The following is a 17,095-nucleotide window of genomic DNA, read 5'->3' as shown; positions in this document are numbered from 1 at the left end:
AATGCATCATTCCATTTCTTGCATCTCCATCATGTCGCATGTTTTTCCATATATTCATACATGAAGTGGGCAGTTCTTTCCAAATTCCCTCGCATGAGGTGGACTTACATGACCACCGAATCATAAGACAGCCTCCGTGGTCTAGTGGTAGAGCGTCCGCCCGGAAAGCGGAAGGTCCGGGGTTCGATCCCCGACCCCGGCATGGTATCTCAGTGAGCTAGCTCTATAAATTGGCATCAGTCCGGACAAGTACAAGCAGCCACACAAACACACACACACACGTGCATGCACGTCGCTATATAAGTGCAATAATCTTGGACGCGACGTTAAACCCAATTTCACCTCACCTCACCGAATCCTAACTTATGGTCTTTGTCCATCAAGGACACAAAGAGGTAGTGTTATTGATCAACATGATTAATATTGCTAAAAACAAGAAATGAGAACAAGGAGACCGGTTTGGCTTAACTTCAAGTCCGCAACAACTGATCCAGCATTCTTAGAAGGGAGGGGTCCAAAAATCAAAATCCTCCCTCAATGGGAGGGGGGATAGTCTACAACATGCTACATTTTTTTTTCAAAAGTAGGGGGTCCCCCCTCTTTGGATCCGCCTATGGTCTGAACCCCAAAACATCACCTGTGAACATACCCCACCATGTGTACTTTGTGTTTTTAATGTAGTGGATGGTATTAAGTGTTTTGACATCCACATGATGATGACTGCCAACAGTAGCCATGCTAGAATGTTCCAGTGATGTCATTAGCAATTCCTGAGACGTCCAGTAGTGCTGGATCAAATAACCGGTCATTCGATTAGTCTTGAACGTCAAAATTGATTATCTGTCTGCGGAAAGGCATAATTGATATGGAATGTCGGGTAAATATAGGGCACAACTTGAACGGCCCACAAGAATTCATAATTATGAAAAAATATAAATACAGTGATTCCTCGCTATTGTGCTCTTCGATAAAGCGCTACCTCGGTTACTACGCGTGGTAAGGCATGGCTCCCAAAATGATTGTATTGTTGTTCGTTGTTCATTTGCTCATAACGCTTCTCATTGCACAATCAACCGTTTATCGCTGAATGGAGTTCTAATAATCTGTTTTGAAAACATCCGAGGCAAGTCCCGGAAATATGATTGTTCTACTAGTTAACTTTTCACGGGGACACGGGTGGCCCAGTCGTCAAGGCGCCGCTATTCGCTGTGCAGAGTTGCGTCCCTTAGGCATGCCAGAAACCTATGATTGTGGGTTCAAACCCGGTTCGACCCGATTATGTTTCTAGGTTTGTCAGCACCATACCCGTGCTCGTGGGTTTCACCGAAGTGGTAAACGTCTGAGACCTGCATCACTTCGGGCTTTCCTCCCACATTAAGCTGACACGCCGTGATATAACTGGAATACTGTTAAAAGCGGCGTTAAACCCAACTCACTCACTAACTTTTCACACTATACATCCTTTGATCTTAGAAGCGCATGCATGCAATAAAAGAGAACCACAAGCAAAGTTTATATTCTTAATTAGTGGGCAATCCAATTTGAGGCGACACTGTCAACTCACATGTAATTGTTGTCACAACACGGCGATCATTCCTTTTGATTCAGATCAAATAACCGTATCAAACCAAGTAATCTGGCTTGAATGTGTATCTATATTTTTATGAATGTGTATGAATGCTCATTGTGCTGGTCAAAACTCTCGTTTTCCGTATTTTAAGCAACATGACCAATCAATGCCACTGAAACACTCTGTACTTGTCTAATGAATTGTGATTGGCTCTTCACTCATAGTGTCTGTTACTACCATTATCGATCGATATTTTCATGTAAGTAGACTACATTCACATTGAATGTGACAGTTAAGGCTTGTAAATAATAACATACGGCAAAAACATAATGGATATATATTTTTACACTATGAACGGTAAACAACTTGTATCATTGCAATGTGCAAGACAAGGCGAAGATCGTGAGATTGGCAGAGCGCGCTCCCCCGCTCATCATCTATAACGCCCACCAATTATTTGGACCCCATTGGTAGCGTTGTAACGAGGGACCACTGTACCAATTAATAACTAGGAAAAAATATATTGTGTTCCTTTCATAATTGTATCATTTATACCTGAGTGACATGGGTCATCAATAGATTGCAGTGAAAAGAATCCATCTGGTTTCATGTCAGGAAGTGATACTTGGTAGTTTACACCCATGTCAAGCTGGACTTCATTGCAGCTGCTTTATATATAAAAATCGGGGACACGGGTGGCCCAGTGATCTAAGGCGCCGTGATTCGCTGTGCAGAGTTGCGTCCCTTGGGCACGCCAGAAACCTATGATTGTGGGTTCGAATCCCGGTAAGCCCCGATTATGTTTCAAGGTTTGTCAGCACCATACCCGTGCTCGTGGGTTTCACCGAAGTGGTAAACGTCTGAGACCTGCATCACTTCGGGCTTTCCTCCCACATTAAGCTGACACGCCGTGATATAACTGTAATACTGTTAAAAGCAGCGTTAAACCCAACTCACTCTTTATATATGAAATGTATTTTGCTAAATACTGTACAAACATTTCCGCTTACTTCTCATGAACAGTACATGCAGTGGTCAGCTGATGGTGATTCTTGCCACAGGCATTTGTCTGAATTGTTTAATTTCATTTTATGGAGTGTAAATGTGGGGGATGTGATGGTACTGGATTGTTAGCCACACAAGACAATTATGTTGGTGTGGTGGTGTTGTAGATTCGGCTAGACCGCCTCGTGGACAAGTGGTCGGGGTCTATAGAGGTGGGCATCACGACACACAACCCCAACAACCTGGAGTTCCCTGCCACCATGACCAACATGAGGTCAGGCAGCACTGCTGGTGAGGCCCGTCGCAATACTGCACCTGGTATAATTGTCAATCATTACTCCAAACATAGAGCACCTGTATAACTGTCAATCATTACTCCACACATAGAGCACCTGTATAACTGTCAATCATTACTCCACACATAGAGCACCTGTATAACTGTCAATCATTACTCCACCGATACTGCATCTGTATAACTGTCAATCATTACTCCACACCTACTGCACCTGGTATAATTGTTAATCATTACTCCACACATAGAGCACCTGTATAACTGTCAATCATTACTCCACACATAGAGCATCTGTATAACTGTCAATCATTACTCCACACAAAGAGCACCTGTATAACTGTCAATCATTGCTCCACACATAGAGCATCTGTATAACTGTCAATCATTACTCCACACATAGAGCACCTGTATAACTGTCAATCATTACTCCACACATAGAGCACCTGTATAACTGTCAATCATTACACCACACATAGAGTATCTGTATAATTGTCAATCATTACTCCACACATAGAGCATCTGTATAACTGTCAATCATTACTCCAAACATAGAGCACCTGTATAACTGTCAATCATTACTCCACACATAGAGCACCTGTATAACTGTCAATCATTACTCCACAGATACTGCACCTGTATAACTGTCAATCATTACTCCACACATAGAGCACCTGTATAACTGTCAATCATTACTCCACCGATACTGCATCTGTATAACTGTCAATCATTACTCCACCGATACTGCACCTGTATAACTGTCAATCATTACTCCACACATAGAGCACCTGTATAACTGTCAATCATTACTCCACACATAGAGCACCTGTATAACTGTCAATCATTGCTCCACCGATACTGCACCTGTATAACTGTCAATCATTACTCCACACATAGAGCATCTGTATAACTGTCAATCATTACTCCACACATAGAGCATCTGTATAACTGTCAATCATTACTCCACAGATACTGCACCTGTATAACTGTCAATCATTACTCCACACATAGAGCACCTGTTTAACTGTCAATAATTACTCCACACAGAGAGCATCTGTATAACTGTCAATCAGTACTCCACACATAGAGCACCTGTATAACTGTCAATCAGTACTCCACACATAGAGCACCTGTATAACTGTCAATCATTACTCCACCGATACTGCACCTGTATAACTGTCAATCATTACTCCACACATAGAGCACCTGTATAACTGTCAATCATTACTCCACACATAGAGCACCTGTATAACTGTCAATCATTGCTCCACACATAGAGCACCTGTATAACTGTCAATCATTACTCCACACATAGAGCATCTGTATAACTGTCAATAATTACTCCACACATAGTGCACCTGTATAACTGTCAATCATTACTCCACACATAGAGCACCTGTATAACTGTCAATCATTACTCCACACATAGAGCATCTGTATAACTGTCAATCATTACTCCACAGATACTGCACCTGTATAACTGTCAATCATTACTCCACACATAGAGCATCTTTATAACTGTCAATCATTACTCCACACATAATGCACCTGTATAACTGTCAATCATTACTCCACACATAGAGCACCTGTATAACTGTCAATCATTACTCCACACATAATGCTCCTGTATAACTGTCAATCATTGCTCCACACATAGTGCACCTGTATAACTGTCAATCATTACTCCACACATAGAGCACCTGTATAATTGTCAATCATTACTCCACACATACTGCACCTGTATAACTGTCAATCATTGCTCCACACATAGTGCACCTGTATAACTGTCAATCATTACTCCACACATAGAGCACCTGTATAACTGTCAATCATTACTCCACACATAGAGCACCTGTATAACTGTCAATCATTACTCCACAGATACTGCACCTGTATAACTGTCAATCATTACTCCACACAGAGAGCATCTGTATAACTGTCAATCATTACTCCACACATAGAGCACCTGTATAACTGTCAATCATTACTCCACAGATACTGCACCTGTATAACTGTCAATCATTACTCCACACATACTGCACCTGTCTAACTGTCAATCATTACTCCACACATAATGCTCCTGTATAACTGTCAATCATTACTCCACACTTAGAGCACCTGTATAACTGGCAATCATTACTCCACACAGAGAGCATCTGTATAACTGTCAATCATTACTCCACAGATAGAGCATCTGTATAACTGTCAATCATTACTCCACAGATAGAGCATCTGTATAACTGTCAATCATTACTCCACTCATAATGCTCCTGTATAACTGTCAATCATTACTCCACAGATACTGCACCTGTATAACTGTCAATCATTACTCCACAGATACTGCACCTGTATAACTGTCAATCATTACTCCACAGATACTGCACCTGTATAACTGTCAATCATTACTCCACACATAATGCTCCTGTATAACTGTCAATCATTGCTCCACACATAGTGCACCTGTATAACTGTCAATCATTACTCCACACATAGAGCACCTGTATAACTGTCAATCATTACTCCACACATAGAGCACCTGTATAACTGTCAATCATTACTCCACAGATACTGCACCTGTATAACTGTCAATCATTACTCCACACATACTGCACCTGTCTAACTGTCAATCATTACTCCACACATAGAGCATCTGTATAACTGTCAGTCATTACTCCACACATACTGTACCTGTATAACTGTCAATTATTACTCCACACACAGCACCTGTATAACTGTCAATTATTACTCCACACATAGAGCACCTGTATAACTGTCAATCATTACTCCACACATACTGCCTCACTCCCTACTTTTGTCAAATGGCCCACTTCACTAAATATTTGAGCCCTATACATTGATACATAATCAACAGTAATAACATTGTAAATAAATAATTATGTGTAACATTTCATTTGCGATGCAGACATGATGTCATGTTTCTTGTCATCCTTTTGATTATGTAAGTTATTTATAAGATTTCCATTGTGTTGATCATTGCGATAAAATTATGACTCACTCACTCCATTGTGTTGAACCTGTTTTCTACAGTTTAGACAGTAATGATGAGAATCAGTGTAGGTCTCCGTGTTCCAGGGACAATAATGATGAGTGGGTGTGGCATTCTGACCAATGGCAAGGGAACAAGGAGGGAGTACGGCCAGTACAACCTGGATGAACTCACGGTAAGTGATAGTAATAGTAATAGTATTAAACTCTATCATACAAATTAGCCTTAATAGTATTAAACACTATCATACTATACAAATTAGCCTTAATAGTATTAAACACTATCATACTTTACAAATTTGCCTTAATAGTATTAAACACTATCATACTTTACAAATTTGCCTTAATAGTATTAAACACTATCATACTTTACAAATTTGTCTTATTGGATGGTCAGACTCGGTGACTTGGTTCATTGCATTGTATCCCAATTGCATGAATCAATGCTCATGATGTCAGTCACTGGATTGTCTGGTTCAGATTTGATTATTTACATATATTAGCTGAAATATTGCCGAGTGCAGCGTTAGGCAACAAACATATATATTATGCTTCGGTATGCATAAACATGTTTCCACAAATTTATTTAAATTATTTATTTTGTTTATTTGTACATGAAATGTTCTCCATGGTTGTTTATCTGACCCTGCAGGAAGGAGATATTATTGGTCTGGTCAGGAAGAATTGTGGCGCCCTTCATTATTTCATCAACGGCGTGGATCAGGGCATCGCCGCGCCAAGCACACCCAGACCGGCATGGGGCGTGGTGGACCTGTACGGAATGGCTGTGAAAGTGACAATGCTGGACCGAGCGGACCCAGCGTACCCCAACAACCCCCCGGTCCCAGAGCGGCGGGCAAACAGCATCTTCCGTCAGTACCCCGATATGTATGATGAAGAACCATTGGAAGGTAGTGCTGTGCAGTGATGGTACCCTCAGCTCATGAAGGATGCCAGCGTCTTTTGTTACTTAAAGGCTTAGGAAATACACTTGGGATGTTTGGTTAAGCTAGAGTTGTGTCCCCTTCTATGCATGACAAGAGTTGTGTCCCCTTCTATGCATGACAAGAGTTGTGTCCCCTTCTATGCATGACAACATGGGCAGGACATAGGAATCCAATCCTCTGTGTCACATGACTTGACATTGCTCAAATATTGCTACAACTTATAAAAAAAGATCAAGGGCCCTCCAGTCAAACACCCAGCATGAAAGTGTTTATTTGTATGGCTTGTTATAGATTTGAAATGGAAACTTTCGAGGCTTGTTGTCAAGGTCATTCACTGGTTATGCTTGCAGCAATAGAAATCGGCACTAGTCCTATAGTCCTTGCAGAACTGCCCAGTACTTAGGTTTCACAAGGATTAGTGAAAATTTGCCTTTTTAAATGATATTGCCACATATCAATATAAGGCTTTATAGTGGACTAAAGGTATTTGTTTCTATCGCGGGGCTTGGACCAGTTGTATGATGTTTGACCCTCGGTCGCCTTTTATGGTATTTATTAAGAATTGAGTAATATTTCTTGTGTTTATGACGACTTTGAGAAGAGTTAAGATCATGTATTCACATCTCTCCTGAAGGTGGCAGTTGTTGTAAAAGGTGACTGCTTGTCGTAAGAGGTGACTTAAGGGATCGGGTGGTCAGGCTCGCTGACTTTGTTGATGCATGTCACCGTATCCCACCAATTTCATAGATTGATGCTCATGTTGTCAATCACTGGATTGTCTGGTCCAGACCCAATTATTTAGAGACCGCCATCATAAAGCTGGAATATTGCCAAGTGCGGCAAAAAACAAACAAACAAATAAAACCCCTGGTGTAAGCCCTGGAGTACCCCGTCTTTCTCAGTGTTTCATGTTTTCATATCTCACCTTCTGGTCCACAGAGGAGGATGGGGAGAAGCTGCTGTTCAACCCACACTGTGGAGCTCACGCTGCCGTCATCAACAGCCACCGAACTGCCCACAGGCCAAAGTAAGTCCACACTAGTGTTCTGGTGGCTTATAGCCTGTGTTATTAAACAGTTGTAGGTAATATTGTGATGCCCAAATATGTTTGACAAATTTGTATTTTAATTTATAGCTAAAATGGATAGAATTATTATCATTAAACTGCCCACCTGTTATCAAATATGAGCAGGCCACTGTAACTTGATAATGCCCTCATATTGCTTGACAACGGGCCATTATCACACCCGTTGTTGGGTGACGTCATAGGATAGGAATAGGTGAAGTCACGTTCAGTAGTGACGTCATCATGTTTGTTCTATGATGTTTCCATATTTGTAAAAGTGGGTCAGTGAGATTTGTATTGATTGCAGTAAATGTTTCAAAACCGATATCATTGTTTCTTTTTATTTGATAACAAATTCCATCTATTTTAGATATAATAACGTTTTTTTCAGGGCATTATCATTTTGCCTCCTTCGTCGGGCAGTTAATTGAAAACCTCTGGCTTCTGCAAATGATAATGCCCTGAAAAATAGCGTAACCCTTACAATAACTTTGTATACATGATGCAATTGTGTATATATCAACTCATTCTCATTGCTATATGACTGAAATAATGCCGATGCGACGGTCAATTTTAACCCACTCACTCACTCTTAGTTAGGAGTTCTGCAATCAGGATGATGCAAAATTCCATCAATGAGTTGATGAAGTGACAGGAGAATGGAATTGAGATAATTGACTGCTATGCCCCCTTAATTGAGGATGATGCCTCGGGCAGCAAATATCTCGTCAGGTGTAGAACCGTGTCTTAATTGCTGATGCAGCCTTATGCAATAATTACTCACTCTCCACTGTATCACTGTCATCTGTCCCGGGGCGGTCAGGTAGCCTAGTTGTCAAAGCGTTCACTCGTCACGCCGAAGATTCGTGTTCGACTCCCGACACGGGTACAATGTGTGAAGCTCATTTCTGGTGTCCCCTCCTGTGATATTGCTGGAATATTGCTAAAAGCGGCGTAAAACCTCACTCACTCACTCGCTCACTCACTCACTCACTCACTCACTCACTCACTCACTCACTCACTCACACACTCACTCACTCACTCACTCACTCACTCACTCACTCACTCACTCACTCACTCACTCACCCCAACAAAGTTAGCGGTGATGTAGAAACGCACACTGTCAAGAGTCTTTGTTGTGTTACGATTTAAAAATCATTTCCTTATTTCAAAAAGTGGCACACCAGTAGACACTGCAACAAACAAAGCTGTAAAAGGATTTATTGTAGATGTATTAGAAACTCACCAGAATTTAAGGGTCAGCATGCTCACAACTTTTGTATCTCATCTGTACTGGGTACTTTCGTCTTAATGAATGAACTGTGCAGTGCTCAAGGATACAAAATATGCTCAGCCTTCACATACTGGAAGATGATTAAAACTTTGGTTATCAAACAGTCTTACTAAAACTGACAAGTTTTTGGGAGATGTTGTACGTTTGTTTGTTGTTTAACACCCCACTCAGCAATATTCCAGCTATATGACGGCGGTCTGTAAATAATCGAGTCTGGACCAGACAGTCCTGTGATTGACATCATGAGCATTAATCCTTGCAATTGAGTTAAGATGACATGCATCAACCAACTCGGTGAGCCCGACCACCCGATCCTGTTAGTCGCTTCTTGCGACAAGCATAGTTGCTTTTTACAGCAAGCATGGGTTGCCGAAGACCTATTCTACCCCGGATCTTCAGGGAGATGTTTGGCAGTAGCTCTTGTATTCAACCTCTTCCTCAAGCAGGTGGACAAACTGATAATTTACAATGTCACATTTTATTGCATATATCATTGTCTTTGACAGTGGGCAGGGATATAGATAATTCGTCTTCTTTTTTCAGTGCTCTTGATGACTTCAACAATGGTGTTGTGCTTACAAATCGATGTTTGCGTGCTAATGAAGTTTTCGAAGTTCGACTCGAGAGAATGGTTGACAAGTGGGCGGGGTCTATTGAGATCGGGGTGACGTTACACTCCCCTGAGGAGCTGGACTATCCCTCCACGATGACCAACATTCGCTCCGGCACCTGGATGATGACAGGGAATGGCGTCATGCACAACGGAACCACCATTATTGATGAATATGGTCAAAACTTGGATCGCTTAAAGGTAGATGTATGTTATTTTTATTGCTTTTTGAAAATATTTCACATCTCAAACTTTTAAGATAATTTTGTAATAGAATAATAATGGATTACTTATTTTTACATAATGTCAACATGATTGATTAGATAAGTTGGATAGCATGTTCAGCGTCATTTTATAGGATTTCGTTATTTTCACCCGGTCTGCAAGAAAAATATGTTTCTTATTGCAAGGAATTTACCTCCTCAATTTTGGATGTGAGTTGTTTGCAATCGGATCATTTTTATGGCCAATATGTCTACAAGCTGTCTGCCAAGCCTTGTAATAAACATTTCTACTCCTGGTACGGAATATGTATGGCACATTTATTCTTAAATGTATTCAAAAACAGAAGAAATATCTATTCATTGCTGTTGGTCCACGTGTGCAAGTTTTACTGGTTCGTACATCTTCCCGAGACAAGGGATTTAACTGACTTTAAAAGTCCAGTTTCCACACCTGCCGAATTAGGCTGAAATTATGGAGTTTTTGGCTGGACTAACGAGTCTATGCAAAGTCCAATCAAGTGAGTGAGTGAGTATGGTTTTACGCCGCTTTAAGCAATATTCCAGCAATATCACGGCGGGGGACACCAGAAATGGGCTTCACACATTGTACCCATGTCGGGATTCGAACCCGGGTCTTCGGCGTGACGAGCAAACACTTTAACCACTAGGCTACCCGACCCCCCCAATCGACATCTAGTTCATAAACAACATGGCAACTGCGATACCGATTTCGTTCGATTGCAGGATTTGCAGAGCATATGCACCGCCAACTGGGTTTTGACAGATACTTACCAAATCATTTCATGTTTTTTATGAAAGTTCTTAAGTGATTTAATGCCACTATAGTTTTATGACAATATAGATTTTGATTATCGATCAGATGGTCTTGACTGGGCACCGTCATTTTTTAAAGCACATGCAAGTGATATGAGGGGTTGGAATCTGATTGATCAGTAAGATGGACATAGAAGGGACATAAATCGTAATAGTCACTGGTGGTGCTACGATTGAGCCCATAAATTCCAGCCGAGTTTGGCAAGGGTGGAAACTAAACTTTTAGAGTCTGTTATCTCCCTTGTGTCGGGTAGATGTGTAGAGTCTGTTATCTCCCTTGTGTCGGGTAGATGTGTAGAGTCTGTTATCTCCCTTGTGTCGGGTAGATGTGTAGAGTCTGTTATCTCCCTTGTGTCGGGTAGATGTGTAGAGTCGGTTATCTCCCTTGTGTCGGGTAGATGTGGTCCGATGTGTATGTTGATCTTCAAGTTCACTCAGTATCATGTAAGAACATCTCCTCCGTCGTGTACCACACGTACATAATACATGGATGCTGTTTCTGCAGGTGGGAGACAGAGTGGGCGTGGTACGCAAACCAGACGGGACTCTGCACTTCTTCGTCAATGGTGTTGACCAGGGTCCAGCTGCATCCAGTGTTCCCGAGATGGTGTACGGGGTCATTGACCTGTATGGCCAGGCAGCACAGGCTACAATAGTTGACCAGTCAGGTGGGCAGTAAAACATTAGCATGACTCCAACTCCTTATTTCTAGTGCAGAAGCCGACATGTTGCTTTTAGGGTAGACATGTATATTGCCAGTCCCTGCCCTTGGTGATTAGGAGATAAACATACTGTGTTTTCAGTGTATACGTAGAGCTAGGTTACCTGTAGATATAACCCGTGAAGATCCGGGGTAGAATTGATCTTCAGCAACCCAAGCTTGTCGTAAAAGGCGACTAACGGGATCGGGTGGTCAGGCTCATTGACTTGTTGGTGCATGTCATCGATCCCAATTGCATGCATTGATGCTCATGACATCAATCACAGGATTGTCTGATCCAGACTCAACTGCAGAAACAACAAACAAACAAACATATTACGATCATAAAACTTTACTTTGCACTTAACAAGTTACCCTAGCGACTATGAAGTCAATCACTCTTGGTGCAGCCATCTTGAATGAAGACTGGCTCTTGCAAGATCTTGTCAGGCTTAAAAATAAAAAAGAATTGGTTCTCGGGCAATGACTTTTGAAACTATAGTGCTGTGGGTGGTGGTGTTTTTTTGTTGTGCTTGTTCAAACTAGTAATTAAGTATGCAACCAGATAAACGGTTGTGTACCATCAACCTGGGAAAGGGCCTTACTGCATAAACAAGCATACATTGCAACCATCACCATAACACGAGATGCGCAGTAAAGCAATGCACATGTAAAGGGAGGTAACAGCGTGCTATATTGGATCGCATTGATTTTGTATTAGGATTTTGTTTTAAATTTAAAATGGAATCAAAAACAAAATATGCAGCAGACTTTATGATGATGCAAGCGTTGCCTGAGAACCAAGACTATTATTTTTTTAGCCTTTTGTATTTACAAACGAACTTTAACAGTTAACATTTGGATTACTTTTTCTACATGTGTGTCTGTTGGGCAAGTGATGGGGAAAGTGTTTTGTTGCCTTTACTGATGACCCGTGTTGTTCTGGGTGTTGTAGAAGTGCTGAGTTCTCCTGACCTGGAGTCCAGTGTCTTCACCGATGTTGACGATGTGCGGTTCCACCACCTGCACGGTCACAATGCCACCGTCCTCAACAACGGCAAGACTGCCGCCAGACCAAACGCTACGGGAGAGTTCAATGATGCAATCGTGATGAGCAGTCGTCCGTTGAGAGACAACGAACTGTTCGAGGTGGTCATTGAGAGGATGGTTGACCGGTGGTCAGGGTCGATCGAAGCAGGTGAGTGACCGTTGACTGTAGCTGTCTGTCTGGCTTGTGTGGTCAAGCTAAGCTGTGTACTCTTCAGAGGAATAAACAACATGACTGTTGAGAGCTTCACTTAGTTTGGTACGGTATATAAGGTCTACAGTAACAGAAGTTGATCGAAAACATGTGTTTTAAAGAATTTCTCAAAGTGGCTTCTCCAATAACCACTGTTTCAGGGGAGTCCCAAGTATCCAAGATGTATTTCAGTTTTATCAGTGGGAGTCAGGGAACTCTGGGTGTTGAAAAGGTCCAGGACATATTTCTTGACAATTAAGAAAAACTTACTGTGTCTCTCATCCACTGTGACATTGCCGCATGGGAACAGCAAGCATAGGTTGCACACATAGGGCCATGTGAAAATCAAACTGGGTCTTTGGCTTCAACTATTAGGCTACCTCTGCTTAGTGATTAAGCTGAAGCTGCATGTGTTTCCAGGGATTTGTCTAGACCTCAGAGGTCTAAATCTACAGCAAACGTCATTTAACATTTCCAAATTGGATTTAAAGTTCTCCACTTTTGAACGGGATATTTTCATCTTTCAGTGACACACAGAAATGATTCTCATAATATTTTCAAGTGTATATTTAGATAGATACACATATCTGATACCAGGATCAATAAAGGAAGAGGCTTTTATGCAGTTTCACACTAATGCATTGACTGCAATCTTCAAATACTAGGTTAAAATACTTCTGGGTTTAATGAAAACAAGAACTTGATTTCCTTTGCCAATTTGCCTGCCATGGTTAAGAATCCAAGATTAATCCCTTCTTTACATACATTCACTGTCACTGCAGCAGAGGATTCAGGGGAAATATGACCCAGAGATCCCCACAACCTAAGCTTCATATGTGGCGATAGAGAATTAGTAATATCAGTAATATTCCATCACTGTGTAGACCCTGTGGGGAGTCCTCATCTAAACGTGTTACTCCTAGGAGCAAACGTAGGAAGTAACTTTGTGTGGCAATATTTATCTTTATCCATGTTTCCTCTGTGAGTTCTCATCTGTCTTCAGTTTTACATCTTTTGATTTCTATATTGTGTCAGTAGCTCCTAGAATGGCCATTTGCACATGTTAGAATGGACACTACCATCCCTTGAGTACATGCGCACCTGAGTAGTACATCCCACTCTGGTCACAAGACTAACTGAGGGAATGGTCACAATGGTTGTTCACGTTTTTTGTTAAATGCCGCACTCCGCAATGTTTCAGCTACATGGCAGTCTGTAAATAATCAAGTCTGGGCCAAGGACCTTTTACTTTAGTGAAACGACCATCTCCATCACCCTGCCTCACACTATCACATTTGTGTGAAATTTGATCGGTGTCATGTCATTTGACTCCAAGTCAACAGGTTAGCCAATGGGTTGTTGGTACTTGTCCTAATAGAATGGGGATATGATATACTGGATAACTGAGCTCTACTTGATGAAGATCCACTGTCACATTATCAACCACAAGTTCACTGTCGTCAGACCAAGTTTAACCTTTTCCCTCTTTTGCCGAGTCCTAACATCCCCGTGATATTGCTGCAATATTGCTAAAAGTGGCGTCAAACCATATTCACTAACCCTCCACGGTCGGGTAGCCTAGTGGTTAAAGTGTTCACTCGTCACGCCAAAGACCTGGGTTCAATTCCCGACATGCGTACAATGTGTGAAGCCCATTTTTTGTGTTCCCTGCCGTGATATTGCTGGAATATTGCTAAAACCATACTCACTCACAATATTGATCACCTGTTTGTCAGGTCCAGACTCCACTGTTTACAGACTTCTGTCACATAGTTGGAACATTCCTGAGTGACATTAAGCAAAAAACAAACTGAACATCAAAGGGTACAGCAGCAAGCCTGAAGGGCCCAGGATGCCCTTTGTTTTGAACACGAGATCTATGTGACTATAACGTGTGTCATGGTAAACTGCAGTGTTCCTCAACACTCACTCACTCACCCACCCACACCTTGTACTCCAGTGGCATTGTTGACACAGTGTGTGTTGTGTGACAGGGCTCTGTCACCCCCTATGTCAGCACACATGCCTCATCACTGGATTGTCTGGTCCAGCTATCATATAGCTGCAATATTGCTGACTGGCATCAACCCCCATGTCAGCACACATGCCTCATCACTGGATTGTCTGGTCCAGCCATCATATAGCTGCAATATTGCTGACTGGCATCATCCCCCATGTCAGCACACATGCCTCATCACTGGATTGTCTGGTCCAGCCATCATTTAGCTGCAATATTGCTGACTGGCATCACCCTCCATGTCAGCACACATGCCTCATCACAGGATTGTCTGGTCCAGCCATCATATAGCTGCAATATTGCTGACTGGCATCACCCTCCATGTTAGCACACATGCCTCATCACTGGATTGTCTGGTCCAGCCATCATATAGCTGCAATATTGCTGACTGGCATCACCCCCCATGTCAGCACACATGCCTCATCACTGGATTGTCTGGTCCAGCCATCATGTAGCTGCGATATTGCTGACTGGCATCACCCTCCATGTCAGCACACATGCCTCATCACTGGATTGTCTGGTCCAGCACACATGCCTCATCACTGGATTGTCTGGTCCAGCCATCATATAGCTGCAATATTGCTGACTGGCATCACCCTCCATGTTAGCACACATGCCTCATCACTGGATTGTCTGGTCCAGCACACATGCCTCATCACTGGATTGTCTGGTCCAACCATCATATAGCTGCAATATTGCTGACTGGTATCACCCCCCATGTCAGCACACATGCCTCATCACTGGATTGTCTGGTCCAGCCATCATATAGCTGCAATATTGCTGACTGGCATCACCCCCCATGTCAGCACACATGCCTCATCACTGGATTGTCTGGTCCAGCACACATGCCTCAATCTGTTACCTAGCATTTCATCAGTAGTCCATATGGGGATTCAGGGTTAAAATGGGTCCTCCAATCTTGTCGTAAGAGGCGACATAATGAATTGAGTGGTCTGACTCAGTGACTTGGTTGACAATGACACCTAGAGTGTGGATTGTTGCTCATAATATCAACCCCTGGCATCCCTGGCTTAGTCTTGTTAACTTACAGGCTGATCTCATATCAATAGAATATTGCTGAGTGCGGCATTAAACAACAAACAAAACAAAGCAGTTTTAAGAAGTTTTCTGTTGATAATTTACACCGTGAAGATCCAGGTGAGAATAGGCCTTCAGCAACCATGCTTGTCGTAACAGGCGACTATGCTTGTCGTACGAGGTGACTAACAGGATCAAGTGGTCAGGCTTGCTGACTTTGTTGATGCATGTCATCTTATCCCTTATTGCGTTCATTGATGCTCATGATATCAATCACTGGATTGTCTGGTCCAGACTCGATTATTTACAGACCGCTGTCATATGGCTGGAATAGTGCTGAGTGCAGCTTTAAACAAGAAACGAGCAAGCACAAGTTGATAATTTCCATGCCACAATACTGCTGTATTCATATATGTGCTGGGTTTGACTGTGGTTTACCGTGTGTCTCTAGGTGTCAATGGGTGCACACCTACCTGGCCAGATCATGTCACGTCCCTGAAACAACACGGGGTGAAACTTGGTATGTTGCATCTGCTTAGATACTAGTCATGTTTGCACGTTTGGCCTTCACCTTCATATTTAAGGTTTGAAATTGCGCCCCCAAGTCTGCTTACTCCAGATTGAGGCCAGTGAGGTTTGGACCTTGAATAGAATGCCCTTCCTGTATAGTGCATGCAATTTTTCTGCTTTTTATTGAGTTTCCTGTGTTTGGATGTTTTCTTTTTTCTGGCTTCAAATTTTAATTTTAATTGGTGAATGTTTTGTCTTGTCTTTAAAAAAAGCCATTAAGTACATTATTATTAAGTTTGATTAGGCTGGGCTTCAAGGAACTGCCTGTCTCTCTGTGTAGATCTCATCCTGCTGAACTTGCAAGGTGTCCACCACTGCTTATAGGGTTAAGTCCTGTAATTGTTGCAAATGACTACGTGGCAAAAATCTACAACTTATTTCATGTTTCTGCAAGGAATGTTGCCTGTTACATGCATGTGTTTTCTGCAAGAAGTAATGTTTTGAAGAATAAGTTTTGTTACAAAACAAATGCATGATTCAGTCCGTGAGGCTGGAGTTTATAAGTGGTACAAAGAGAGTTAACAGGTTACCATGGTGACAGGCATGCTTTATCTTAAGATTGTGTGTAACAAACTTGCATTTCAGTGTAAAACTGGGCACAGTTTCAGTAACGGTAGCCATTATTTTTATTATTGAGTCATGTTTATTTTGGTTTTTCTATTAACGTTCACTACTTTTGTCCAAA

General features: G+C 41.9%; 1 protein-coding gene across 4 annotated transcripts in view; it reads left to right on the top strand.

Moving 5' to 3' along the window:
* Nucleotides 1-17,095, top strand: part of LOC124118117 (neuralized-like protein 4) — a 52,892-nt gene that overhangs the window by 8,223 nt on the left and 27,574 nt on the right. Inside the window, exons 4-11 of one of the 4 annotated variants that reach the window (XM_048394437.1) lie at nt 2,743-2,893; nt 5,958-6,046; nt 6,523-6,781; nt 7,757-7,844; nt 9,721-9,988; nt 11,351-11,513; nt 12,501-12,743; nt 16,292-16,360. In XM_048394437.1, coding sequence (XP_048250394.1) covers nt 2,743-2,893; nt 5,958-6,046; nt 6,523-6,781; nt 7,757-7,844; nt 9,721-9,988; nt 11,351-11,513; nt 12,501-12,743; nt 16,292-16,360 — 1,330 coding nt within the window. Of the gene's footprint in view, nt 1-2,742; nt 2,894-5,957; nt 6,047-6,522; nt 6,782-7,756; nt 7,845-9,720; nt 9,995-11,350; nt 11,514-12,500; nt 12,744-16,291; nt 16,361-17,095 lie in introns of all 4 variants that reach the window. The other 3 variants (XM_048394436.1, XM_048394439.1, XM_048394438.1) reach the window with 3 other exon arrangements.

This window comes from Haliotis rufescens, unplaced genomic scaffold (genome assembly GCF_023055435.1).
Source record: "Haliotis rufescens isolate VD_foot unplaced genomic scaffold, xgHalRufe1.0.p SCAF_13, whole genome shotgun sequence".
Taxonomy (NCBI): Eukaryota; Metazoa; Mollusca; class Gastropoda; order Lepetellida; family Haliotidae; genus Haliotis; species Haliotis rufescens.
The sequence above is the reverse complement of the archived record's forward strand: the minus strand, read 5'-3'. Positions and strand labels throughout refer to the sequence as shown.